This window comes from Electrona antarctica, assembly GCF_951216825.1.
Source record: "Electrona antarctica genome assembly, contig: scaffold_566, whole genome shotgun sequence".
Classification (NCBI taxonomy): Eukaryota; Metazoa; Chordata; class Actinopteri; order Myctophiformes; family Myctophidae; genus Electrona; species Electrona antarctica.
Window position 1 is genome coordinate 22,762 of NW_027637737.1, and position 27,239 is coordinate 50,000.

General features: G+C 42.8%; 1 protein-coding gene across 1 annotated transcript in view; it reads right to left on the reverse strand.

The window, feature by feature from the left end:
- Positions 1 to 2,544: 2,544 nt before the first annotated feature.
- LOC306918688 (adenylate cyclase type 3-like) overlaps positions 2,545 to 27,239 on the reverse strand; it is a gene marked incomplete at both ends in the record, with an annotated part of 45,582 nt that continues 20,887 nt past the window's right edge. Inside the window, 9 exons of the mRNA XM_079531567.1 lie at positions 2,545 to 2,661; positions 4,276 to 4,422; positions 6,848 to 7,006; positions 8,354 to 8,435; positions 10,167 to 10,334; positions 11,588 to 11,697; positions 13,605 to 13,721; positions 23,389 to 23,476; positions 24,444 to 24,605. Coding sequence (XP_079387693.1) covers positions 2,545 to 2,661; positions 4,276 to 4,422; positions 6,848 to 7,006; positions 8,354 to 8,435; positions 10,167 to 10,334; positions 11,588 to 11,697; positions 13,605 to 13,721; positions 23,389 to 23,476; positions 24,444 to 24,605 — 1,150 coding nt within the window. The remainder of the gene's footprint in view (positions 2,662 to 4,275; positions 4,423 to 6,847; positions 7,007 to 8,353; positions 8,436 to 10,166; positions 10,335 to 11,587; positions 11,698 to 13,604; positions 13,722 to 23,388; positions 23,477 to 24,443; positions 24,606 to 27,239) is intronic.

Below are 27,239 nucleotides of genomic sequence, written 5' to 3' on the forward strand. Positions count from 1 at the left end.
TCCCTAACCTAACGGTAAGGTTTTTAACTGTCCCTATAGGAGCCTAACGGTAAGGTTTTTAACTGTCCCTATAGCAGCCTAACGGTAAGGTTTTTAACTGTCCCTAACCTAACGGTAAGGTTTTTAACTGTCCCTATAGCAGCCTAACGGTAAGGTTTTTAACTGTCCCTATAGGAGCCTAACGGTAAGGTTTTTAACTGTCCCTATAGCAGCCTAACGGTAAGGTTTTTAACTGTCCCTATAGGAGCCTAACGGTACGGTTTTTAACTGTCCCTATAGGAGCCTAACGGTAAGGTGTTTAACTGTCCCTATAGCAGCCTAACGGTAAGGTTTTTAACTGTCCCTAACCTAACGGTAAGGTTTTTAACTCTCCCTATAGGAGCCTAATGGTAAGGTTTTTAACTGTCCCTAACCTAACGGTAAGGTTTTTAACTGTCCCTATAGCAGCCTAACGGTAAGGTTTTTAACTGTCCCTATAGCAGTCTAACGGTAAGGTGTTCAACTGTCCCTATAGCAGCCTAACGGTAAGGTTTTTAACTGTCCCTATAGCAGCCTAACGGTAAGGTTTTTAACTGTCCCTAACCTAACGGTAAGGTTTTTAACTGTCCCTATAGCAGCCTAACGGTAAGGTTTTTAACTGTCCCTAACCTAACGGTAAGGTTTTTAACTGTCCCTAACCTAACGGTAAGGTTTTTAACTGTCCCTATAGCAGCCTAACGGTAAGGTTTTTAACTGTCCCTATAGGAGCCTAACGGTAAGGTTTTTAACTGTCCCTATAGGAGCCTAACGGTAAGGTTTTTAACTGTCCCTATAGCAGCCTAACGGTAAGGTTTTGAACTGTCCCTATAGGAGCCTAACGGTAAGGTTTTTAACTGTCCCTATAGGAGCCTAACGGTAAGGTTTTTAACTGTCCCTATAGCAGCCTAACGGTAAGGTTTTTAACTGTCCCTATAGCAGCCTAACGGTAAGGTTTTTAACCGTCCCTATAGCAGCCTAACGGTAAGGTTTTTAACTGTCCCTAACCTAACGGTAAGGTTTTTAACTGTCCCTATAGCAGCCTAACGGTAAGGTTTTTAACTGTCCCTATAGGAGCCTAACGGTAAGGTTTTTAACTGTCCCTAACCTAACGGTAAGGTTTTTAACTGTCCCTATAGCAGCCTAACGGTAAGGTTTTTAACTGTCCCTAACCTAACGGTAAGGTTTTTAACTGTCCCTATAGGAGCCTAACGGTAAGGTTTTGAACTGTCCCTATAGGATCCTAACGGTAAGGTTTTTAACTGTCCCTATAGCAGCCTAACGGTAAGGTTTTTAACTGTCCCTATAGGAGCCTAACGGTAAGGTTTTTAACTGTCCCTATAGCAGCCTAACGGTAAGGTTTTTAACTGTCCCTATAGCAGCCTAACGGTAAGGTTTTTAACTGTCCCTATAGCAGCCTAACGGTAAGGTGTTTAACTGTCCCTATAGCAGCCTAACGGTAAGGTTTTTAACTGTCCCTAACCTAACGGTAAGGTTTTTAACTGTCCCTAACCTAACGGTAAGGTTTTTAACTGTCCCTATAGCAGCCTAACGGTAAGGTTTTTAACTGTCCCTATAGGAGCCTAACGGTAAGGTTTTTAACTTTCCCTATAGCAGCCTAACGGTAAGGTTTTTAACTGTCCCTATAGCAGCCTAACGGTAAGGTTTTTAACTGTCCCTAACCTAACGGTAAGGTTTTTAACTGTCCCTAACCTAACGGTAAGGTTTTTAACTGTCCCTAACCTAACGGTAAGGTTTTTAACTGTCCCTATAGCAGCCTAACGGTAAGGTTTTTAACTGTCCCTATAGCAGCCTAACGGTAAGGTTTTTAACTGTCCCTATAGGAGCCTAACGATAAGGTTTTTAACTGTCCCTAACCTAACGGTAAGGTTTTTAACTGTCCCTATAGCAGCCTAACGGTAAGGTTTTTAACTGTCCCTAACCTAACGGTAAGGTTTTTAACTGTCCCTAACCTAACGGTAAGGTTTTTAACTGTCCCTATAGCAGCCTAACGGTAAGGTTTTTAACTGTCCCTAACCTAACGGTAAGGTTTTTAACTGTCCCTATAGGAGCCTAACGATAAGGTTTTTAACTGTCCCTATAGGAGCCTAACGGTAAGGTTTTTAACTGTCCCTATAGGAGCCTAACGGTAAGGTTTTTAACTGTCCCTATAGGAGCCTAACGGTAAGGCTGACTGAATAGACGTGGATGTGTTGGACGAAGCTCAAATTGAACTTTACTCAGGTATCTAGTTAGTCACTGTCCGACCTTCCTAGTCTGTGTTATTAAAGAAAAACGGGCGATAATGGCTAAAACTCGAAAATCGTCCGTTTTCAAGATTGTTTTGGCCATTATTTCTGGAACGGAAAGTCCAATCTGTTCAGTTCAAAGCTTGTTGGAAGCGTGACTTTGAGGACATTCTGAATCCAAGGGCCCCCATTAGCTCAGGGCCCCTGTGCACGTGCACATTTGGCACAAGCCATAATTCATCCCTGAATAAATAACATAAATACAGATGGTTATGGTGACCTTGCTGTCAGAGAAGCCGTTGGTGTTGCTCTGCGGCGTGACTCCGGAGGCAGCCATGTAGGTGCTTCCTATGGTCTTGATCTTAGTGATGCTGCAGAACTGCTCTCTGTCCAACAGCTGCAGAACAAAGGGTTAATGTGACACGGTCATCAGAACTGCTGGAGAAGAAACAGTTAAAGAGATATTTCACTTTCAAGAAAACATTTGGTCATTTCATCGTCTACTCAACAGACAAAGTTAAGTTGCTTGATTCAGAATTTAATAATCCATCCATCCATCCATCTTCAACCGCTTATCCGTAGTCGGGTCGGGAGCTCCAGACTTCCCTCTCCAGAGCTACATTAGTGACTTCCTCCTGGGGGATCTCGAGACGTTCCAAGGCCAGTGAGTCGATGTGTTTCCTCCAACTGCGCCTTGTGGGATGTGATCCTTGGTCTGCCCCGGGGGTCTCCTCCCAGTGGGACGTGATCCTTGGTCTGCCCCGGGGTCTCCTCCCAGTGGGACGTGGTCCTTGGTCTGCCCCCCGGGTCTCCTCCCAGTGGGACGTGATCCTTGGTCTGCCCCGGGGTCTCCTCCCAGTGGGACGTGATCCTTGGTCTGCCCCGGGGTCTCCTCCCAGTGGGACGTGCATCGAGGACCTCCCTAGGGAGACGCCCAAGAGGCATCCTAACCAGATCCCCGAACCACCAAAGCTGGCTCCATTCCAGGCGAAGGAGCAGCGACTCTACTCCGAGTCTCTCTCGTGTGACTGAACTTCTCACCCTATCTCTAAGGGAGATGCCAGCCACCCGTCGAGCCACCCAACTCATTTCGGCCGCTTGTATTCGCGACCTTATTCTTTCGGTCATGACCCACACTTCATGACCATAGGTGAGAGTAGGAACACTTCATGACCACAGGTGAGAGTAGGAACGAAGATTGCTCGGTAGACGGAGAGCTTTGCCTTCTGGCTCAACTCTCTTTTCGTCACAACAGTGCGGTACAGCGACTGCAATACCGCCCCTGCCGCTCCGATTCTCCGGCTGATCTCCTTCTCCGTCCTCCCCTCACTCGTGAACAATACGCCGAGACACTTGAACTCCTTCACCAGGGGTAATGCCTCATTCCCTACCTAGTATTTATTAATGAATAAACTAAAACTTAACCAGTTAAATTGATACATGAACATGTAAGTGAAATCAAAATTAAAAACAGTTTTTTCCTTAATAAATTTGGTTCACGTCAAGTTACTTTGGGCACTTAGAAAAACGCTATATACATCTGAGCTATTATTGTTATTGTTGTTAAAACAAGGCTTTACTGAAACTGTATTGCGTACAAAACAAACTGAAGTTAAGTCAAATCATAGTAGACACGTTGTGAGCCGACAGATCGGAGATTTTTTTAAACTTCTTTTGGTATAATATGATTCCAATACTTTTGTACTTTCACTGGAAGTATCTGTAAAAGTACTGTAATTACTGTAAAAGTACTGTAATTACTGTAAAAGCACTGTAATTACTGTAAAAGTACTGTAATTTGAATAAAGAATTTTATTATAAAAAACATAAATCTGAGTACCTCTACCGCGCACACGCGCGCAACGCACACACGCACACACACACGCACACACGCACACACGCACGCACGCACGCACGCACACACGCACACACGCACACACGCACACACACACACACACACACACACACACACACACACACACACACACACACACACGTTGCAGGGACTCACGCTGTCAAAGTCAGAGATGATCTCGTTGAGGATCCGGAGACACTCGATGCCTCCGTTGTTGATGCTCTCCTCCGTGTAGAAGTCAGAGAAGTTGGGGATGGAGGCGAACATCACACCGATCTCAGCGTACGACTGGCTGTACAGCTCCTGGACATATGTGACCAAATGTGACTGAGGGACTAATTGGATTATTTTGAAATTTCGTTTTTTCCATGTCATGTGAAAGCAGGGAGTCATAGCTTCAAATGGACGTATTGGTTGTTCAGTTTGACCCACCAGTTTTGGAAACATGGCTTATAGAGTAATGTCTTGCAGAGAAACAGCGAGTTGAGATAAACAGGCTTGAAAGGTTCACTTGACTCTAACATTACACCTAGCTACATGTTTAAGCACTTATTTCATATTTATGTCGATTTCAGCACTGCCACTTATTGCAGACATGCTCTAGTAAGTGAAGAGTCTGCCTGTGCTATTAACTCATGTTGAAAAAAAATCTAAAAATCTAAAGTTTTTCTCCTCTGGTGAAAAGCTGGAATTTGCGTGATGGCAGGCTCTCAGTCAAATGTGGTCACATATATTTAGGAGTCAGAGGGCCCGATTAAGCAGGTGAAATCTAATTACATATCATATTACAGTTTTTAAGACGTGGAGGCGTGGGCAATGTCATATTACAATTATGGGCCTGGTAAGAAGCGCTTTCGACACCCCGTGGTGTGAGCAAAACGGCCTTGAATTAGTCATTAGTCATTAGTCATTATGGGAGTGTTTAAGGGAGTTGTGAGGCTTTACCCAATCAACATGTCCGTACTATTCTCTTTACGAGTCAGCTGATGTCCTCATACGGAATGCGCCCTTTTCTGCAAGTGGTATTACATTTCTGCAGACTGGCACCATAGACATGACATGACTTTGTCACATTTGGGTTAATTATTCCTATTGCACTGCATGCTGTCACCTTTATGCCTCAAAAGAACAGATCCACAAGCTGTCACAGCCATGATGTGCATAGCTTGTAGGCCTATGTCTCTATTTTGTTAAGTAACTTGCAGTGTTCATTGGAAAGTCATTACAGCGGCGCAGCCATATGCTAAGGGAGGGAGATATACGCACATTATCACTTCATTTGTTTCTGTTCTAAGCATGAAAAACAGCTGTAAAAATCTTTATTCTAGTTCATTTGATTCATAAATGAATAACTAAGCCTTTGAAATGGCACCTACCTACACCTTTCAGATCGGAATGGAACTGCGAGTAGATACGCAGCATTGGCTGGCAAATTGGCAATCCATGCGTAATGTTCCCAGAATTGTCTAACCCCCGAACACACAAGTTTGTTTGATATTGTTTAATTCGATAAAAATAGAACCATGTACCATACAGCGAATGAAAGCAAGATTCCTAAGGAATATGGGGATTTTTACATTTAAAAAAACGGTTGAGAAATGAGAGAACCATGAGTGTTTATAATATAAAATATTATAAGAATAATATGAAAGACAAACGGGCTGTGAAGACACTGAAGAGCTCACCATCCCGACAAGGAGGAAATATAGCATATAGTGCATGCACTGTTGCACACACGCTCTTTATTTGTTTCTATTGAAAAACACCAGTAAAATAACGTTTATTTAATTTATTTCATTCGAGTCACGACGAAGGAATGAGCTGAAATGCCATACGTGCGCCATGCGTATTGCTGCGGCCCCAATGTTATGGTCTTCGCTCGTAGCATTTTATTGAAGAAGAATTGAGTCGGGTGTGATACAGCGTATGAAAGCAAACTTCCCAATGATTATGGAGATGTTTTAATTTTTAAAAAAGGTTGAGAAATGAGCGATATATGACCCTTTACAATCTCAACGTTTGAACAGAAAGCCAGAAAGCTCGCTGTTGCCATGTCTCATAGAAACAAGTAAATAGGTCTATAAACATACTCCCAAAAGAATCGCATATAACAGGGGTCTGCAACCTATTTTAAATGAAGTGCCATGTTTTTATTTTCTAGATAGTGAGTCTGCCATATCAAGATTCCTTTTAATGACACCACATTAAAATTTCCAGCATATTTTGATTGTCCACAAATATAAAGTTCTTCCTTATTTTTACATATTTTCTTGCACATTGTTATAATGATCATTATAAATATATATCCCCCTGAGCCGCTCCACTCCAGAGCCGCTCAAGTGTAAAATCAAACAGTGCTTTTTGCTTTTAAGACGTGGTCAGACCCAGGTGGAAACAGTATGCGCTGAGTGTTTTTAGGTCAAGGGGCTTAATAGCAAATAGCGCAAAGCGAAAATAATTAACATATGGACACTCCCCCAATGCTAAAATATTCAGGAACGTGGTATTCCATATGAGTGAGCGCTCACCACGGCTTCCATAATACGAAAAGGCGCAGAGCGAGGCCAAAATCTGTATTACCGCATGGGTTTTTCGACTTGCTTAATCGGGCTCAGAGAGAACATCACACCCATCTTAGCATACGACTGGCTGTACAGCTCCTGGTTGAGGTCAGGGTCAGTTTAGGGTCAGGGTAGAGGTCGGGGTCGTGGGGTCAGGGGTCACCCACCTCGTCTCTCTTCTTGGAGCCCAGGAAGTGCTTGGCCACGTGGTCGGGCAGCATGTTGGTGACCAGAGCCTCGTTCCAGCGCCTCATCTCAAACACCCTCTCCTTCTGCTCCTGGACCCCCACCTTCCACAGGAACAGCCTCCGGGACTGACGCTCCACCTGGGCGTGTGCGTGCGTGTGTGTGTGTGTGTGTGTGTGTGTGTGTGTGTGTGTGTGTGTGTGTGTGTGTGTGTGTGTGTGTGTGTGTGTGTGTGTGTGTGACAGAAGGGAAAATAGTATGAACATGTGAAGTTCATAAATATGTATATTGTATGTAGGAGGGACAGACTGTAGGAGGGACAGACTGTAGGAGGGACAGAGGGACAGACTGTAGGAGGGACAGACTGTAGGAGGGACAGACTGTAGGAGGGACAGACTGTAGGAGGGACAGAGGGACAGACTGTAGGAGGGACAGAGGGACAGACTGTAGGAGGGACAGACTGTAGGAGGGACAGAGGGACAGACTGTAGGAGGGACAGACTGTAGGAGGGACAGAGGGACAGACTGTAGGAGGGACAGACTGTAGGAGGGACAGAGGGACAGACTGTAGGAGGGACAGACTGTAGGAGGGACAGACTGTAGGAGGGACAGAGGGACAGACTGTAGGAGGGACAGACTGTAGGAGGGACAGAGGGACAGACTGTAGGAGGGACAGAGGGACAGACTGTAGGAGGGACAGAGGGACAGACTGTAGGAGGGACAGAGGGACAGACTGTAGGAGGGACAGAGGGACAGACTGTAAGAGGGACAGAGGGACAGACTGTAGGAGGGACAGAGGGACAGACTGTAGGAGGGACAGAGGGACAGACTGTAGGAGGGACAGAGGGACAGACTGTAGGAGGGACAGAGGGACAGACTGTAGGAGGGACAGACTGTAGGAGGGACAGACTGTAGGAGGGACAGAGGGACAGACTGTAGGAGGGACAGACTGTAGGAGGGACAGACTGTAGGAGGGACAGAGGGACAGACTGTAGGAGGGACAGAGGGACAGACTGTAGGAGGGACAGAGGGACAGACTGTAGGAGGGACAGAGGGACAGACTGTAGGAGGGACAGACTGTAGGAAGGACAGAGGGACAGACTGTAAGAGGGACAGAGGGACAGACTGTAGGAGGGACAGAGGGACAGACTGTAGGAGGGACAGAGGGACAGACTGTAGGAGGGACAGACTGTAGGAGGGACAGACTGTAGGAGGGACAGAGGGACAGACTGTAGGAGGGACAGACTGTAGGAGGGACAGACTGTAGGAGGGACAGAGGGACAGACTGTAGGAGGGACAGAGGGACAGACTGTAGGAGGGACAGAGGGACAGACTGTAGGAGGGACAGACTGTAGGAGGGACAGACTGTAGGAGGGACAGGGACAGACTGTAGGAGGGACAGAGGGACAGACTGTAGGAGGGACAGAGGGACAGACTGTAGGAGGGACAGAGGGACAGACTGTAGGAGGGACAGACTGTAGGACTTACGTGTCGTGCAAAGCAGTAGAAACTGATCGTCATGACGATGATCATCACAGTCATCAAGTACTTGGACGGCACTATGGATGTTCTGCACGCACACACGCACGCACGCACGCACGCACGCACGCACGCACACGCACACACGTGTGTGTTTGTGTGTGCGTGTGTGTGTACACACACACAGGTCGAAATTTAAAGACTTTTGAGAACTTTTTATAGCAAGTGAGTTGTTAAATAGCTCTATATTATTGTGATAGATATCATTAACATAGAGTGAGTTGTTAAATAGCTCTATATTATTGTGATAGATATCATTAACATAGAGTGAGTTGTTAAATAGCTCTATATTATTGTGATAGATATCATTAACATAGAGTGAGTTGTTAAATAGCTCTATATTATTGTGATAGATATCATTAACATAAAGCAGCAGGGTTTACCTCAAAAGCCTTTAATTATAGTTATGTTAACTTTATCAACTAAATACAAATACATTTTGGACATACAACAAATATAAATATATAAATATATATTTTTTGGGGCTTTTTTTGACAGGTGACAGTAAGTAGACATGAGGAAAGTGGGGGAGAGAGATGGGGGAGGACACACAGCAATATCAGTATTTACAATGTAGGCATTTAGCAGACGGTCTTAATCCAGAGCGACTTACATTAAGCAAGAACAAAAAGCATGGCAATACATCACATACATAAAAAGTTGATATTAACCTGAGGGCCACATTAAGTGAAGGTGGGGGCCCCATGTGGCCCCCGGGCCACCAGTTGATATTAACCTGAGGGCCACATTAAGTGAAGGTGGGGGCCCCATGTGGCCCCCGGGCCACCAGTTGATATTAACCTGAGGGCCACATTAAGTGAAGGTGGGGGCCCCATGTGGCCCCCGGGCCACCAGTTGATATTAACCTGAGGGCCACATTAAGTGAAGGTGGGGGCCCCATGTGGCCCCCGGGCCACCAGTTGATATTAACCTGAGGGCCACATTAAGTGAAGGTGGGGGCCCCATGTAGCCCCCACCTTCACTTAATCTGGCCCTCAGGTTAATATCTGAATAATGATATATTATTATTATTATTGATTTCAGCCGTGTAAACATGACCCGCTTTAATTACTTCAGTCTATTATTAGTTATTATTATTATTATTATTATTATTATTATTATTATGACTAGTATTAAAATGTTATCGTCTGTTTTATGTCCAACGTATATATTTTGTATTTAGTTCATAAACTTGACATAACTATAAATAAATGCATTTGAAATGAAATAAAAAAAAAAGGTTACTTTTCAGGATTCCAATTCAAATATAGCAAAAAATAGCCGATCTACAAGCTCAAAACGCGTCGCACCGCGACAGCAATGTGGCCCTCTGCAGTGAGTGTGGGAATATAGTGGCCCTCACCATGGTCAATGTGGCCCTCTGCAGTGAGTGTGGGAATATAGTGGCCCTCACCATGGTCAATGTGGACCTCTGCAGTGAGTGTGGGAATATAGTGGCCCTCACCATGGTCAATGTGGCCCTCTGCAGTGAGTGTGGGAATATAGTGGCCCTCACCATGGTCAATGTTGCCCTCTGCAGTGAGTGTGGGAATATAGTGGCCCTCACCATGGTCAATGTGGCCCTCTGCAGTGAGTGTGGGAATATAGTGGCCCTCACCATGGTCAATGTGGCCCTCTGCAGTGAGTGTGGGAATATAGTGGCCCTCACCATGGTCAACGTTGCCCGTCCCTTTATTACGTTTGTATCAACAACGTTCCCGCTGTTGACTGAAAGACATTGGAAGACATGGCCTCTGCTCACCTGTAGGGGGCGAAGCGCACGAGGTCGTACAGGTCGTAGAGGTCGCGCCAGCTGTGGATGTTGACGGCTCCAGTCGCCGTGACGACCATCGCCATGAGGGTCAGCTTGACCAGGTGGCTGACCTGGACCAGCATGACCACCGCCATGAGGTTCAACACCGCCATGAAGCTACGCGCGCGCGCACGCACACGCACACGCACACGCACACACACACACACACACACACACACACACACACACACACACACACACACACAGGAGGTTCAGCTTGACCAGGTGACTGACCTGGACCTGCATTACCACCGCCATGAAGCTCCACACGCACACACACACATGAGGGAGAGGACCGCCATGAAGCTCCACACGCACACACACACATGAGGGAGAGGACCGCCATGAAGCTCCACACACACACACACACATGAAGGAGAGGACCGCCATGAAGCTCCACACACACACACACACATGAAGGAGAGGACCGCCATGAAGCTCCACACGCACACACACACACACACACACACACACATGAGGGAGAGGACCGCCATGAAGCTCCACACACACACACACACATGAGGGAGAGGACCGCCATGAAGCTCCACACGCACACACACACATGAGGGAGAGGACCGCCATGGAGCTCCACACACACACACACACATGAAGGAGAGGACCGCCATGGAGCTCCACACACACACACACACACACACACACACACACACACACACACACATGAGGGAGAGGACCGCCATGAAGCTCCACACACACACATGAGGGAGAGGACCGCCATGAAGCTCCACACACACACACACACACACACACACACACACACACACACACACACACACACACACACACACACACACACACACATGAGGGAGAGGACCGCCATGAAGCTCCACACACACACACATGAGGGAGAGGACCGCCATGAAGCTCCACACACACACACACACACACACACACACACACACACACACACACACACACACACACACACACATGAGGGAGAGGACCGCCATGAAGCTCCACACACACACACACACACACACACACACACATGAAGGAGAGGACCGCCATGAAGCTCCACACACACACACATGAAGGAGAGGACCGCCATGAAGCTCCACACACACACACACGAGGGAGAGGACCGCCATGAAGCTCCACACACACACACACACACACACACACACACATGAGGGAGAGGACCGCCATGAAGCTCCACACACACACACACACACACACACACACACACACACACATGAGGGAGAGGACCGCCATGAAGCTCCACACACACACACACACACACACACACACACACACATGAGGGAGAGGACCGCCATGAAGCTCCACACACACACACATGAGGGTCAACACCACCATGGAGCTACGCGCACGCACATACACATACACAAACACACCTGTAATGTTTGGGGTTCCAGGCGCAGCCTCCGTCTCTCTGCAGAGACTCCGGTGGCGCCGCCTCAGAGCTGGCGTTGTGGAGACGGAACGGCAGTGGGACACAGCTCAGCTGTGTGGACGTCACGTCGTCACAAAGACATCCATGTGGGGTTGTGGGAATGTACAGGGTGCATATGTTGGTTAGACATACATCAGGGACGGGCAACTTTGACCATGGCAAGGGCCACTACACACACACACACACACACACACACACACACACACACACACACACACACACACACACACACACACACACACACACACACACACACACACACACACACACACACACACACACACTTGTAGTAAAAATAGCTGATCTATAAGCTCAAAACGCGTCGCACTGCACACGCGGAATTTTTTTGCTATATTTGAATTGGAATCCTGAAAAGTAACCTTTTTTATTTCATTTCAAATGCATTTATTCATAGTTATGTCAAGTTTATGAACTAAATACAAATACGTTGGACATAAAACAGACGATAACATTTTAATACTAGTCGTCATTATTAAAGGTATATTCAGTGATTTTACTTAATTCAAATATCACTTATTTTTTCTTTTTTTCTGGATAATCCTCCCTACTATAGAGTGTGCTGACCATATAAGGAGTTCCTCCCTGTCCCCAGTGAGCCCCTGGGGTCAAAAAACCCTAGTTTCAGTTTTGGTGGCGGGTGGCAAAGCCTTCATCCAATCAGGATGAGAGGGGCCTTCCTCCAATCATGATCGACTGGGGGCGGGCCTTGGTGCACATGCTGTTGGCCTGTTGCACTTCCCCCCACTGTAGAGCGTGCATGTGCACATTTTGTTACCGGGGCGGACTGGGTGGTTTTCCAAATCACCCAAATCACTGAATGCTCCTTTAATAATAGACTGAAGTCATTAAAGCGGGTCATGTTTACATCAGCTGAAATCAATAATAATAATAATATATCAATATTCAGATATTAACCTGAGGGCCAGATTAAGTGATTGTGGGGGCCGCATGTGGCCCCCGGGCCGCCAGTTGCCCATGTATGACATACATAGTCGTAAATCAACTCACAACGCGTCTTTGCGTCGTTTCCTCTGTGAACGCATACCGTAACAGGCCCACATTAGTCCGACAACACCGCGCACGACATGCGTGGCAGGTTACAACTAACCCGTGGCGCCCGACATGTGTGGCAGGTTACAACTAACCCGTGGCTACCGACATGCGTGGCAGGTTACAACTAACCCGTGGCTACAGACATGCGTGGCAGGTTAAAACTAAGCCGTGGCAGGTTACAACCATAGATATATATAAACTCTAGATAGCTCACCCGCGCTGTTGGCCAATGGAGAGCGACGTCGTTACGTGGCGGCCATCTTACCTCGGGCCACATAACATTGGGGCATGTACTCTTAAATGACCATAACTTGCTCAATTTTCAACCGATTTTCAAACGGTTTGGTTTGTTATAAACATCAGAGGCGTGATGTGTCCAGTGCATAGCCTACTGCAGGCCTGGTGGACTAGATTTAGAAGACATGTGTCCAGTGCTAATTAAACTAACAAGACTTACAAGAAAGTAGCAGATCTACAAGTCAAAGTTGTGAATTTGTGAGCTTAGCTGTGTCTGTGGGTTTTATAAATATTCAACCAATTAAAAACATTAACAAGATCTTGTGACTAACAGTTTTTGCATTAACAGTGCTAAATAAATGTGTAAAAAATAAACTGGGTGTATCAATAGCTTCTATTCCGGCCAGGCTCCGCTAAGGCAGTGGTGTGTGTGTGGAACAGGCTGTCCCCGTAGGGCCTGACTAATGAGCCCACAGGCAGTGACACAGACAACTAAAGCACTCTACTAATGGACCCCACAGGGAACTGCTATAGTCACACATGAAAGACATCAATGACAAGGTGGAAACACACACACACACACACACACACACACACGCACGCACGCACGCAGGTACGCACGTGCACACACGCATACACACACTCACCATGTCAGCGATCTGGGCCATGGTGAGAACAAAGATGGCCGCCGCGGCCCATGTGTTCCTGGCCCAGCGTGTCTGATCGATCCACATGGAGAAAGACGCCAGCCTCCTGGAGAATCTCTGTTACATGGAGACGCACGCACGCGCGCGCACACACACACACACACACACACACACACACACACACACACACACACACACACACACACACACACACACACACACACACACACACACACACACACACACAAGGAAACAAATATTTACAAGATCTTTTGGGCGAACGATAGTAGAAGAGATTGCACAGAATTTTGCAAGCAGTTTAGCTGCTTTTTTTGGTATTCCAAGTTGTTGGAAGCCTCTTACAACCAACCTACAGTGTGTACATGTCCTACTAGGCTGTGTAGCTCTGTGATAGTCTGGAGGAGCGGCTGGTATTTAATAGGGACTTTAAGCAACGACTGTTTTCAGGACGGCTCCGCTAGGCGGAAGTACGGGAGCTGTGACGCAATCGCCGTATAGCTGTCAAAATCGTTACGCGACATTGGTTCCCATGGAGACGCGTCTATGCAGCATGTGTCAAACTTTCTTTTTTTAAACACCCCGTCGCTCATCAGCTAACTTGCCGATATTGCTTCATTATTTATGCATGCGCTGGACATGATCAGCAGTGGAAAGAGGAAGGTGTTGGAGCAATCTGTGTTGTTCTAAAACCGTTTTAATAAACATGGTTAACATGACATATGGTATAATATGGTATAATAAACATGGTTAACATGACATGTGGTATTAGGGTTATTTCTTCATTCAGAGCATGCAACACAATATAGTAATCAGTAATATAGTAATCATCTCACCCTGGGGTAGACTGTATAGTAATCAGTAATATAGTAATCATCTCACCCTGGGGTAGACAGTATAGTAATCAGTAATATAGTAATCATCTCACCCTAGGGTAGACAGTATAGTAATCAGTAATATAGTAATCAGTAATATAGTAATCATCTCACCCTGGGGTAGACAGTATAGTAATCAGTAATATAGTAATCAGTAATATAGTAATCATCTCACCCTGGGGTAGACTGTATAGTAATCAGTAATATAGTAATCATCTCACCCTGGGGTAGACAGTATAGTAATCAGTAATATAGTAATCAGTAATATAGTAATCAGTAATATAGTAATCAGTAATATAGTAATCAGTAATATAGTAATCATCTCACCCTAGGGTAGACAGTATAGTAATCAGTAATATAGTAATCATCTCACCCTGGGGTAGACAGTATAGTAATCAGTAATATAGTAATCATCTCACCCTGGGGTAGACAGTATAGTAATCAGTAATATAGTAATCATCTCACCCTAGGGTAGACTGTATAGTAATCAGTAATATAGTAATCAGTAATATAGTAATCATCTCACCCTGGGGTAGACAGTATAGTAATCAGTAATATAGTAATCATCTCACCCTGGGGTAGACAGTATAGTAATCAGTAATATAGTAATCATCTCACCCTGGGGTAGACAGTATAGTAATCAGTAATATAGTAATCATCTCACCCTGGGGTAGACAGTATAGTAATCAGTAATATAGTAATCATCTCACCCTAGGGTAGACAGTATAGTAATCAGTAATATAGTAATCAGTAATATAGTAATCATCTCACCCTGGGGTAGACAGTATAGTAATCAGTAATATAGTAATCATCTCACCCTAGGGTAGACTGTATAGTAATCAGTAATATAGTAATCATCTCACCTATAGGGTAGACAGTATAGTAATCAGTAATATAGTAATCATCTCACCCTAGGGTAGACTGTATAGTAATCAGTAATATAGTAATCAGTAATATAGTAATCATCTCACCCTGGGGTAGACAGTATAGTAATCAGTAATATAGTAATCATCTCACCCTGGGGTAGACAGTATAGTAATCAGTAATATAGTAATCATCTCACCCTAGGGTAGACAGTATAGTAATCAGTAATATAGTAATCATCTCACCCTGGGGTAGACAGTATAGTAATCAGTAATATAGTAATCATCTCACCCTGGGGTAGACAGTATAGTAATCAGTAATATAGTAATCATCTCACCCTGGGGTAGACTGTATAGTAATCAGTAATATAGTAATCATCTCACCCTGGGGTAGACTGTATAGTAATCAGTAATATAGTAATCAGTAATATAGTAATCATCTCACCCTAGGGTAGACTGTATAGTAATCAGTAATATAGTAATCATCTCACCCTGGGGTAGACTGTATAGTAATCAGTAATATAGTAATCATCTCACCCTGGGGTAGACAGTATAGTAATCAGTAATATAGTAATCATCTCACCCTAGGGTAGACAGTATAGTAATCAGTAATATAGTAATCAGTAATATAGTAATCAGTAATATAGTAATCAGTAATATAGTAATCAGTAATATAGTAATCATCTCACCCTGGGGTAGACAGTATAGTAATCAGTAATATAGTAATCATCTCACCCTAGGGTAGACAGTATAGTAATCAGTAATATAGTAATCAGTAATATAGTAATCAGTAATATAGTAATCAGTAATATAGTAATCAGTAATATAGTAATCATCTCACCCTGGGGTAGACAGTATAGTAATCAGTAATATAGTAATCATCTCACCCTAGGGTAGACAGTATAGTAATCAGTAATATAGTAATCATCTCACCCTAGGGTAGACTGTATAGTAATCAGTAATATAGTAATCATCTCACCCTGGGGTAGACTGTATAGTAATCAGTAATATAGTAATCAGTAATATAGTAATCATCTCACCCTGGGGTAGACAGTATAGTAATCATCTCACCCTAGGGTAGACAGTATAGTAATCAGTAATATAGTAATCATCTCACCCTAGGGTAGACTGTATAGTAATCAGTAATATAGTAATCATCTCACCCTAGGGTAGACTGTATAGTAATCAGTAATATAGTAATCATCTCACCCTGGGGTAGACTGTATAGTAATCAGTAATATAGTAATCATCTCACCCTAGGGTAGACAGTATAGTAATCAGTAATATAGTAATCATCTCACCCTGGGGTAGACTGTATAGTAATCAGTAATATAGTAATCAGTAATATAGTAATCATCTCACCCTGGGGTAGACAGTATAGTAATCAGTAATATAGTAATCATCTCACCCTGGGGTAGACTGTATAGTAATCAGTAATATAGTAATCAGTAATATAGTAATCATCTCACCCTGGGGTAGACAGTATAGTAATCATCTCACCCTAGGGTAGACAGTATAGTAATCAGTAATATAGTAATCATCTCACCCTAGGGTAGACTGTATAGTAATCAGTAATATAGTAATCATCTCACCCTAGGGTAGACTGTATAGTAATCAGTAATATAGTAATCAGTAATATAGTAATCATCTCACCCTAGGGTAGACAGTATAGTAATCAGTAATATAGTAATCATCTCACCCTAGGGTAGACTGTATAGTAATCAGTAATATAGTAATCATCTCACCCTAGGGTAGACTGTATAGTAATCAGTAATATAGTAATCATCTCACCCTAGGGTAGACTGTATAGTAATCAGTAATATAGTAATCATCTCACCCTAGGGTAGACTGTATAGTAATCAATAATATAGTAATCATCTCACCCTGGGGTAGACAGTATAGTAATCAGTAATATAGTAATCATCTCACCCTAGGGTAGACAGTATAGTAATCAGTAATATAGTAATCATCTCACCCTAGGGTAGACAGTATAGTAATCAGTAATATAGTAATCATCTCACCCTGGGGTAGACAGTATAGTAATCAGTAATATAGTAATCATCTCACCCTGGGGTAGACTGTATAGTAATCAGTAATATAGTAATCAGTAATATAGTAATCATCTCACCCTGGGGTAGACAGTATAGTAATCAGTAATATAGTAATCATCTCACCCTGGGGTAGACAGTATAGTAATCAGTAATATAGTAATCATCTCACCCTGGGGTAGACTGTATAGTAATCAGTAATATAGTAATCATCTCACCCTAGGGTAGACAGTATAGTAATCAGTAATATAGTAATCATCTCACCCTGGGGTAGACAGTATAGTAATCAGTAATATAGTAATCATCTCACCCTGGGGTAGACTGTATAGTAATCAGTAATATAGTAATCATCTCACCCTGGGGTAGACATTATAGTAATCAGTAATATAGTAATCAGTAATATAGTAATCATCTCACCCTGGGGTAGACAGTATAGTAATCAGTAATATAGTAATCATCTCACCCTGGGGTAGACAGTATAGTAATCAGTAATATAGTAATCATCTCACCCTGGGGTAGACTGTATAGTAATCAGTAATATAGTAATCATCTCACCCTGGGGTAGACAGTATAGTAATCAGTAATATAGTAATCATCTCACCCTAGGGTAGACAGTATAGTAATCAGTAATATAGTAATCAGTAATATAGTCATCATCTCACCCTAGGGTAGACAGTATAGTAATCAGTAATATAGTAATCACCTCACCCTAGGGTAGACAGTATAGTAATCAGTAATATAGTAATCAGTAATATAGTAATCATCTCACCCTAGGGTAGACAGTATAGTAATCAGTAATATAGTAATCAGTAATATAGTAATCATCTCACCCTGGGGTAGACAGTATAGTAATCAGTAATATAGTAATCAGTAATATAGTAATCATCTCACCCTGGGGTAGACAGTATAGTAATCAGTAATATAGTAATCATCTCACCCTGGGGTAGACAGTATAGTAATCAGTAATATAGTAATCAGTAATATAGTAATCATCTCACCCTAGGGTAGACTGTATAGTAATCAGTAATATAGTAATCATCTCACCCTGGGGTAGACAGTATAGTAATCAGTAATATAGTAATCAGTAATATAGTAATCAGTAATATAGTAATCATCTCACCCTGGGGTAGACAGTATAGTAATCAGTAATATAGTAATCATCTCACCCTGGGGTAGACAGTATAGTAATCAGTAATATAGTAATCATCTCACCCTGGGGTAGACAGTATAGTAATCAGTAATATAGTAATCATCTCACCCTGGGGTAGACAGTATAGTAATCAGTAATATAGTAATCATCTCACCCTAGGGTAGACTGTATAGTAATCAGTAATATAGTAATCATCTCACCCTAGGGTAGACTGTATAGTAATCAGTAATATAGTAATCATCTCACCCTAGGGTAGACTGTATAGTAATCAATAATATAGTAATCATCTCACCCTGGGGTAGACAGTATAGTAATCAGTAATATAGTAATCATCTCACCCTAGGGTAGACAGTATAGTAATCAGTAATATAGTAATCATCTCACCCTAGGGTAGACAGTATAGTAATCAGTAATATAGTAATCATCTCACCCTGGGGTAGACAGTATAGTAATCAGTAATATAGTAATCATCTCACCCTGGGGTAGACTGTATAGTAATCAGTAATATAGTAATCAGTAATATAGTAATCATCTCACCCTGGGGTAGACAGTATAGTAATCAGTAATATAGTAATCAGTAATATAGTAATCATCTCACCCTGGGGTAGACAGTATAGTAATCAGTAATATAGTAATCATCTCACCCTAGGGTAGACAGTATAGTAATCAGTAATATAGTAATCATCTCACCCTGGGGTAGACAGTATAGTAATCAGTAATATAGTAATCATCTCACCCTGGGGTAGACTGTATAGTAATCAGTAATATAGTAATCATCTCACCCTGGGGTAGACTGTATAGTAATCAGTAATATAGTAATCATCTCACCCTGGGGTAGACAGTATAGTAATCAGTAATATAGTAATCAGTAATATAGTAATCATCTCACCCTGGGGTAGACAGTATAGTAATCAGTAATATAGTAATCATCTCACCCTAGGGTAGACAGTATAGTAATCAGTAATATAGTAATCATCTCACCCTGGGGTAGACAGTATAGTAATCAGTAATATAGTAATCAGTAATATAGTAATCATCTCACCCTGGGGTAGACTGTATAGTAATCAGTAATATAGTAATCATCTCACCCTGGGGTAGACAGTATAGTAATCAGTAATATAGTAATCATCTCACCCTAGGGTAGACAGTATAGTAATCAGTAATATAGTAATCAGTAATATAGTAATCATCTCACCCTAGGGTAGACAGTATAGTAATCAGTAATATAGTAATCATCTCACCCTAGGGTAGACAGTATAGTAATCAGTAATATAGTAATCAGTAATATAGTAATCATCTCACCCTAGGGTAGACAGTATAGTAATCAGTAATATAGTAATCAGTAATATAGTAATCATCTCACCCTGGGGTAGACAGTATAGTAATCAGTAATATAGTAATCAGTAATATAGTAATCATCTCACCCTGGGGTAGACAGTATAGTAATCAGTAATATAGTAATCATCTCACCCTAGGGTAGACAGTATAGTAATCAGTAATATAGTAATCAGTAATATAGTAATCATCTCACCCTAGGGTAGACTGTATAGTAATCAGTAATATAGTAATCATCTCACCCTGGGGTAGACAGTATAGTAATCAGTAATATAGTAATCAGTAATATAGTAATCAGTAATATAGTAATCAGTAATATAGTAATCATCTCACCCTGGGGTAGACAGTATAGTAATCAGTAATATAGTAATCATCTCACCCTGGGGTAGACAGTATAGTAATCAGTAATATAGTAATCATCTCACCCTAGGGTAGACAGTATAGTAATCAGTAATATAGTAATCAGTAATATAGTAATCAGTAATATAGTAATCATCTCACCCTAGGGTAGACAGTATAGTAATCAGTAATATAGTAATCAGTAATATAGTAATCAGTAATATAGTAATCAGTAATATAGTAATCAGTAATATAGTAATCAGTAATATAGTAATCATCTCACCCTAGGGTAGACAGTATAGTAATCAGTAATATAGTAATCAGTAATATAGTAATCAGTAATATAGTAATCATCTCACCCTAGGGTAGACAGTATAGTAATCAGTAATATAGTAATCAGTAATATAGTAATCATCTCACCCTGGGGTAGACAGTATAGTAATCAGTAATATAGTAATCAGTAATATAGTAATCATCTCACCCTGGGGTAGACAGTATAGTAATCAGTAATATAGTAATCAGTAATATAGTAATCATCTCACCCTGGGGTAGACAGTATAGTAATCAGTAATATAGTAATCATCTCACCCTAGGGTAGACAGTATAGTAATCAGTAATATAGTAATCATCTCACCCTGGGGTAGACAGTATAGTAATCAGTAATATAGTAATCATCTCACCCTAGGGTAGACAGTATAGTAATCAGTAATATAGTAATCAGTAATATAGTAATCAGTAATATAGTAATCAGTAATATAGTAATCAGTAATATAGTAATCAGTAATATAGTAATCATCTCACCCTAGGGTAGACAGTATAGTAATCAGTAATATAGTAATCAGTAATATAGTAATCAGTAATATAGTAATCATCTCACCCTAGGGTAGACAGTATAGTAATCAGTAATATAGTAATCAGTAATATAGTAATCAGTAATATAGTAATCATCTCACCCTAAGGTAGACAGTATAGTAATCAGTAATATAGTAATCAGTAATATAGTAATCAGTAATATAGTAATCAGTAATATAGTAATCATCTCACCCTAGGGTAGACAGTATAGTAATCAGTAATATAGTAATCATCTCACCCTGGGGTAGACAGTATAGTAATCAGTAATATAGTAATCAGTAATATAGTAATCATCTCACCCTAGGGTAGACAGTATAGTAATCAGTAATATAGTAATCATCTCACCCTGGGGTAGACAGTATAGTAATCAGTAATAGTAATCAGTAATATAGTAATCATCTCACCCTGGGGTAGACAGTATAGTAATCAGTAATATAGTAATCAGTAATATAGTAATCATCTCACCCTAGGGTAGACAGTATAGTAATCAGTAATATAGTAATCATCTCACCCTAGGGTAGACAGTATAGTAATCAGTAATATAGTAATCATCTCACCCTAGGGTAGACAGTATAGTAATCAGTAATATAGTAATCATCTCACCCTAGGGTAGACTGTATAGTAATCAGTAATATAGTAATCATCTCACCCTGGGGTAGACAGTATAGTAATCAGTAATAGTAATCAGTAATATAGTAATCATCTCACCCTAGGGTAGACAGTATAGTAATCAGTAATATAGTAATCATCTCACCCTGGGGTAGACAGTATAGTAATCAGTAATATAGTAATCAGTAATATAGTAATCATCTCAACCTAGGGTAGACAGTATAGTAATCAGTAATATAGTAATCATCTCACCCTAGGGTAGACAGTATAGTAATCAGTAATATAGTAATCAGTAATATAGTAATCATCTCACCCTGGGGTAGACAGTATAGTAATCAGTAATAGTAATCAGTAATATAGTAATCATCTCACCCTAGGGTAGACAGTATAGTAATCAGTAATATAGTAATCATCTCACCCTGGGGTAGACAGTATAGTAATCAGTAATATAGTAATCAGTAATATAGTAATCATCTCAACCTAGGGTAGACAGTATAGTAATCAGTAATATAGTAATCATCTCACCCTAGGGTAGACAGTATAGTAATCAGTAATATAGTAATCATCTCACCCTGGGGTAGACAGTATAGTAATCAGTAATATAGTAATCAGTAATATAGTAATCATCTCACCCTGGGGTAGACAGTATAGTAATCAGTAATAGTAATCAGTAATATAGTAATCATCTCACCCTAGGGTAGACAGTATAGTAATCAGTAATATAGTAATCATCTCACCCTGGGGTAGACAGTATAGTAATCAGTAATATAGTAATCAGTAATATAGTAATCATCTCAACCTAGGGTAGACAGTATAGTAATCAGTAATATAGTAATCATCTCACCCTGGGGTAGACAGTATAGTAATCAGTAATATAGTAATCAGTAATATAGTAATCATCTCACCCTGGGGTAGACAGTATAGTAATCAGTAATATAGTAATCAGTAATATAGTAATCATCTCACCCTGGGGTAGACAGTATAGTAATCAGTAATATAGTAATCAGTAATCTAGTAATCATCTCACCCTAGGGTAGACAGTATAGTAATCAGTAATATAGTAATCAGTAATATAGTAATCATCTCACCCTAGGGTAGACAGTATAGTAATCAGTAATATAGTAATCATCTCACCCTGGGGTAGACAGTATAGTAATCAGTAATATAGTAATCATCTCACCCTAGGGTAGACAGTATAGTAATCAGTAATATAGTAATCAGTAATAGTAATCAGTAATATAGTAATCATCTCACCCTAGGGTAGACAGTATAGTAATCAGTAATATAGTAATCAGTAATATAGTAATCATCTCACCCTGGGGTAGACAGTATAGTAATCAGTAATATAGTAATCAGTAATAGTAATCAGTAATATAGTAATCATCTCACCCTAGGGTAGACTGTATAGTAATCAGTAATATAGTAATCATCTCACCCTAGGGTAGACTGTATAGTAATCAGTAATATGGTAATCAGTAATATAGTAATCAGTAATATAGTAATCATCTCACCCTGGGGTAGACAGTATAGTAATCAGTAATATAGTAATCATCTCACCCTGGGGTAGACAGTATAGTAATCAGTAATATAGTAATCATCTCAACCTAGGGTAGACTGTATAGTAATCAGTAATATAGTAATCATCTCACCCTGGGGTAGACAGTATAGTAATCAGTAATATAGTAATCATCTCACCCTGGGGTAGACTGCAGCCAGGGAGCAGACAGTGAGGATGAGAAGCAACACCTCTCCAATGGCCAGAGTCACATAGTTCACTGTTAACCTGTTAAACATAGAAACAACTGTCAGTTAACCTATATATGCCTTTAAAACATTTAAAACATATAGAAACGGTGGACAGGCGGACTGATAGGTTTGGCAGGTTTTCATGGTAATCTGCGACCTACGGTCACAATAGAATAAACACTCACATGGGGTCTATCAAGACCTCCAAGGTTTAGGGTACAGTAATAGTTTACAGTGTAACCACTCACATTGGGTCTATCAGGACCTCCATGGTTTAGGTTACAGTAATAGTTTACAGTGTAACCACTCACATGGGGTCTATCAGGACCTCCATGGTTTAGGGTACAGGAATAGTTTACAGTGTAACCACTCACATGGGGTCTATCAGGACCTCCATGGTTTAGGGTACAGGAATAGTTTACAGTGTAACCACTCACATGGGGTCTATCAGGACCTCCATGGTTTAGGTTACAGTAATAGTTTACAGTGTAACCACTCACATGGGGTCTATCAGGACCTACATGGTTTAGGGTACAGGAATAGTTTACAGTGTAACCACTCACATGGGGTCTATCAGGACCTCCATGGTTTAGGTTACAGTAATAGTTTACAGTGTAACCACTCACATGGGGTCTATCAAGACCTCCATGGTTTAGGGTACAGTAATAGTTTACAGTGTAACCACTCACATGGGGTCTATCAGGACCTCCATGGTTTAGGGTACAGTAATAGTTTACAGTGTAACCACTCACATGGGGTCTATCAGGACCTCCATGGTTTAGGGTACAGGAATAGTTTACAGTGTAACCACTCACATGGGGTCTATCAAGACCTCCATGGTTTAGGGTACAGTAATAGTTTACAGTGTAACCACTCACATGGGGTCTATCAAGACCTCCATGGTTTAGGGTACAGTAATAGTTTACAGTGTAACCACTCACATGGGGTCTATCAGGACCTCCATGGTTTAGGGTACAGTAATAGTTTACAGTGTAACCACTCACATGGGGTCTATCAGGACCTCCATGGCGGTGCTGAGCAGCAGAACCAGGCAGCAGCTGCAGAAGGCCGCCCCGCTCCGCTCCTCCCTCTCAGAGGTGTAGCGCTTCTCCAGCTGCCGGTCCACGAAGCGCAACGACACCGCGCTGAAGACCTGCTCCTTCACGCTGCCAGAGGTGAGAGAGGGACATGATGATGAGACACGGCAGAACTTTATTTATCTGTCGCACGCACGCATGCACGCACGCACGCACGCACGCACGCACGCACGCACGCACACACGCACGGGGGAAGATTCTGCTGTTGATGGCAGTACCTAAGTTAAGTACAGGACAGACACGTGGAAAGGAGAAACAGGTAAATTAGTGAAAGGTACAGTAGGCCTAAGTGGTATTTATTTGGTTAAAACAACAAGTTTAAAAAAAAAAGAAATGAATATAGGATACAGATCTTCACATGGGGGCCTTCCTACAAGCAGCAGTCAGCCTGTCGCTCCGTGTTCCTACAAGCAGCAGTCAGCCTGTCGCTCCGTGTTCCTACAAGCAGCAGTCAGCCTGTCGCTCCGTGTTCCTACAAGCAGCAGTCAGCCTGTCGCTCCGTGTTCAAAGTGAATTAAGTTAAAGAGACCTTTTTCTGTATCGCATCGAACAAGGGAAGACAACAACTCCACGCACACACTTGGATTTACAATTTACAATTTAGGCATTTAGCAGACGCTCTTAATCCAGAGCGATTTACATTAAGCAAGAACAAAAAGCATGGCAATACATCATATACATACAAAGTAGATACCATGAAACATGTGTAAGCTAACAACATTCGGCCAAAATGTCCTCTCAGTACAGGGTTGTGTAGCATGGAATGGCCTTAAAGGGATTGTGCTACATTTCCATCTTTTAAATTCAATCTGAAAAAAATGGTTGCTTGAAAACCAAAGCTGCAACCATTCATGATTATTTTAGGTGTATTTATTTTTTTATGCTGTGTTCCCTATGTAATGTTATGTAAATGTATTCCACTGTTTGCCTGTCTGTTTTCCGTTTTCTTTTCTTTGTGAGGACTGCGGATGAAAATTAGCAACCAGGTATAGTCTGGTGACCACCGGAGAGACGGTGACAACCAGGTATAGTCTGGTGACCACCGGAGAGACGGGTGACAACCAGGTATAGTCTGGTGACCACCGGAGAGACTGGTGACAACCAGGTATAGTCTGGTGACCACCGGAGAGACGGGTGACAACCAGGTATAGTCTATGTGACCACCGGAGAGACTGGTGACAACCAGGTATAGTCTGGTGACCACCGGAGAGACGGGTGACAACCAGGTATAGTCTGGTGACCACCGGAGAGACGGTGACAACCAGGTATAGTCTGGTGACCACCGGAGAGACTGGTGACAACCAGGTATAGTCTGGTGACCACCGGAGAGACGGGTGACAACCAGGTATAGTCTGGTGACCACCGGAGAGACTGGTGACAACCAGGTATAGTCTGGTGACCACCGGAGAGACGGGTGACAACCAGGTATAGTCTATGTGACCACCGGAGAGACGGGTGACAACCAGGTATAGTCTGGTGACCACCGGAGAGACGGTGACAACCAGGTATAGTCTGGTGACCACCGGAGAGACTGGTGACAACCAGGTATAGTCTGGTGACCACCGGAGAGACTGGTGACAACCAGGTATAGTCTGGTGACCACCGGAGAGACGGGTGACAACCAGGTATAGTCTGGTGACCACCGGAGAGACGGGTGACAACCAGGTATAGTCTGGTGACCACCGGAGAGATGGGTGACAACCAGGTATAGTCTGGTGACCACCGGAGAGACTGGTGACAACCAGGTATAGTCTGGTGACCACCGGAGAGACGGGTGACAGCCGGAATGTAGACGGAACCCCGGGAGCAGTATGGGTTAGCGCCCCAGCCTGCGTCCTCCGTGAGGAGGAAGCCCAAAAACCTTCGATTAGGCCTTTAGGAGGGCCATTCGAGCCGCAAGCGGAGCCTGCAGTACCACCGTTGCCCAGCGGTGGAGCCTGCGGAACCATTGTGGCTCAAGAATCCACCACTCCTGAATGAAGTGTCTGGTGCTGGGAGTCTGGTGCAACGCACAGGTCCTGGTGCTGGGAGTCTGGTGCAACGCACAGGTCCTGGTGCTGGGAGTCTGGTGCAACGCACAGGTCCTGGTGCTGGGAGTCTGGTGCAACAGGTCCTCGCTGTACTCCTGGTGAGAGCAGGAGTGGACCTGGTGAGACGTAGGAGGGGCCCGGACATGGACAGGAGTGGACCTGGTGAGACGTAGGAGGGGCCCGGACATGGACAGGAGTGGACCTGGTGAGACGTAGGAGGGGCCCGGACATGGACAGGAGTGGACCTGGTGAGACGTAGGAGGGGCCCGGACAGCAGGCAACCCACAGAGCCTAGTGCCTCCACATGCCAGAATAGTACCTCTCAGTCCAGTCCCGGCACAGTAGTTCCGGAGTGGTTCCAACGGATTGTGCGGCCCTGTCTTTCCCTAGTGGGTCTGATCGAGGGTAGCTACTGGGACGTAAGTCGGGACTTGATCACCCCGGCTGGGTCACCCGAGTGAGGGGTATGATGTTCGCGAGACCCGAAACCCCAAGGACCTTGGGATACATCACTGAGGATACGTCCCAGTTGCATCCATGCAATGTATTTGCATTATTTATTAAAAAAATAAAGAAAGGTAATTTCGCGAAGCAACGTGTTGTGAGCTTGTAGATCTGCTAGGGTCGGGGCGAGTGTCTTATTGTAGATCTGCTAGGGTCGGGGCGAGTGTCT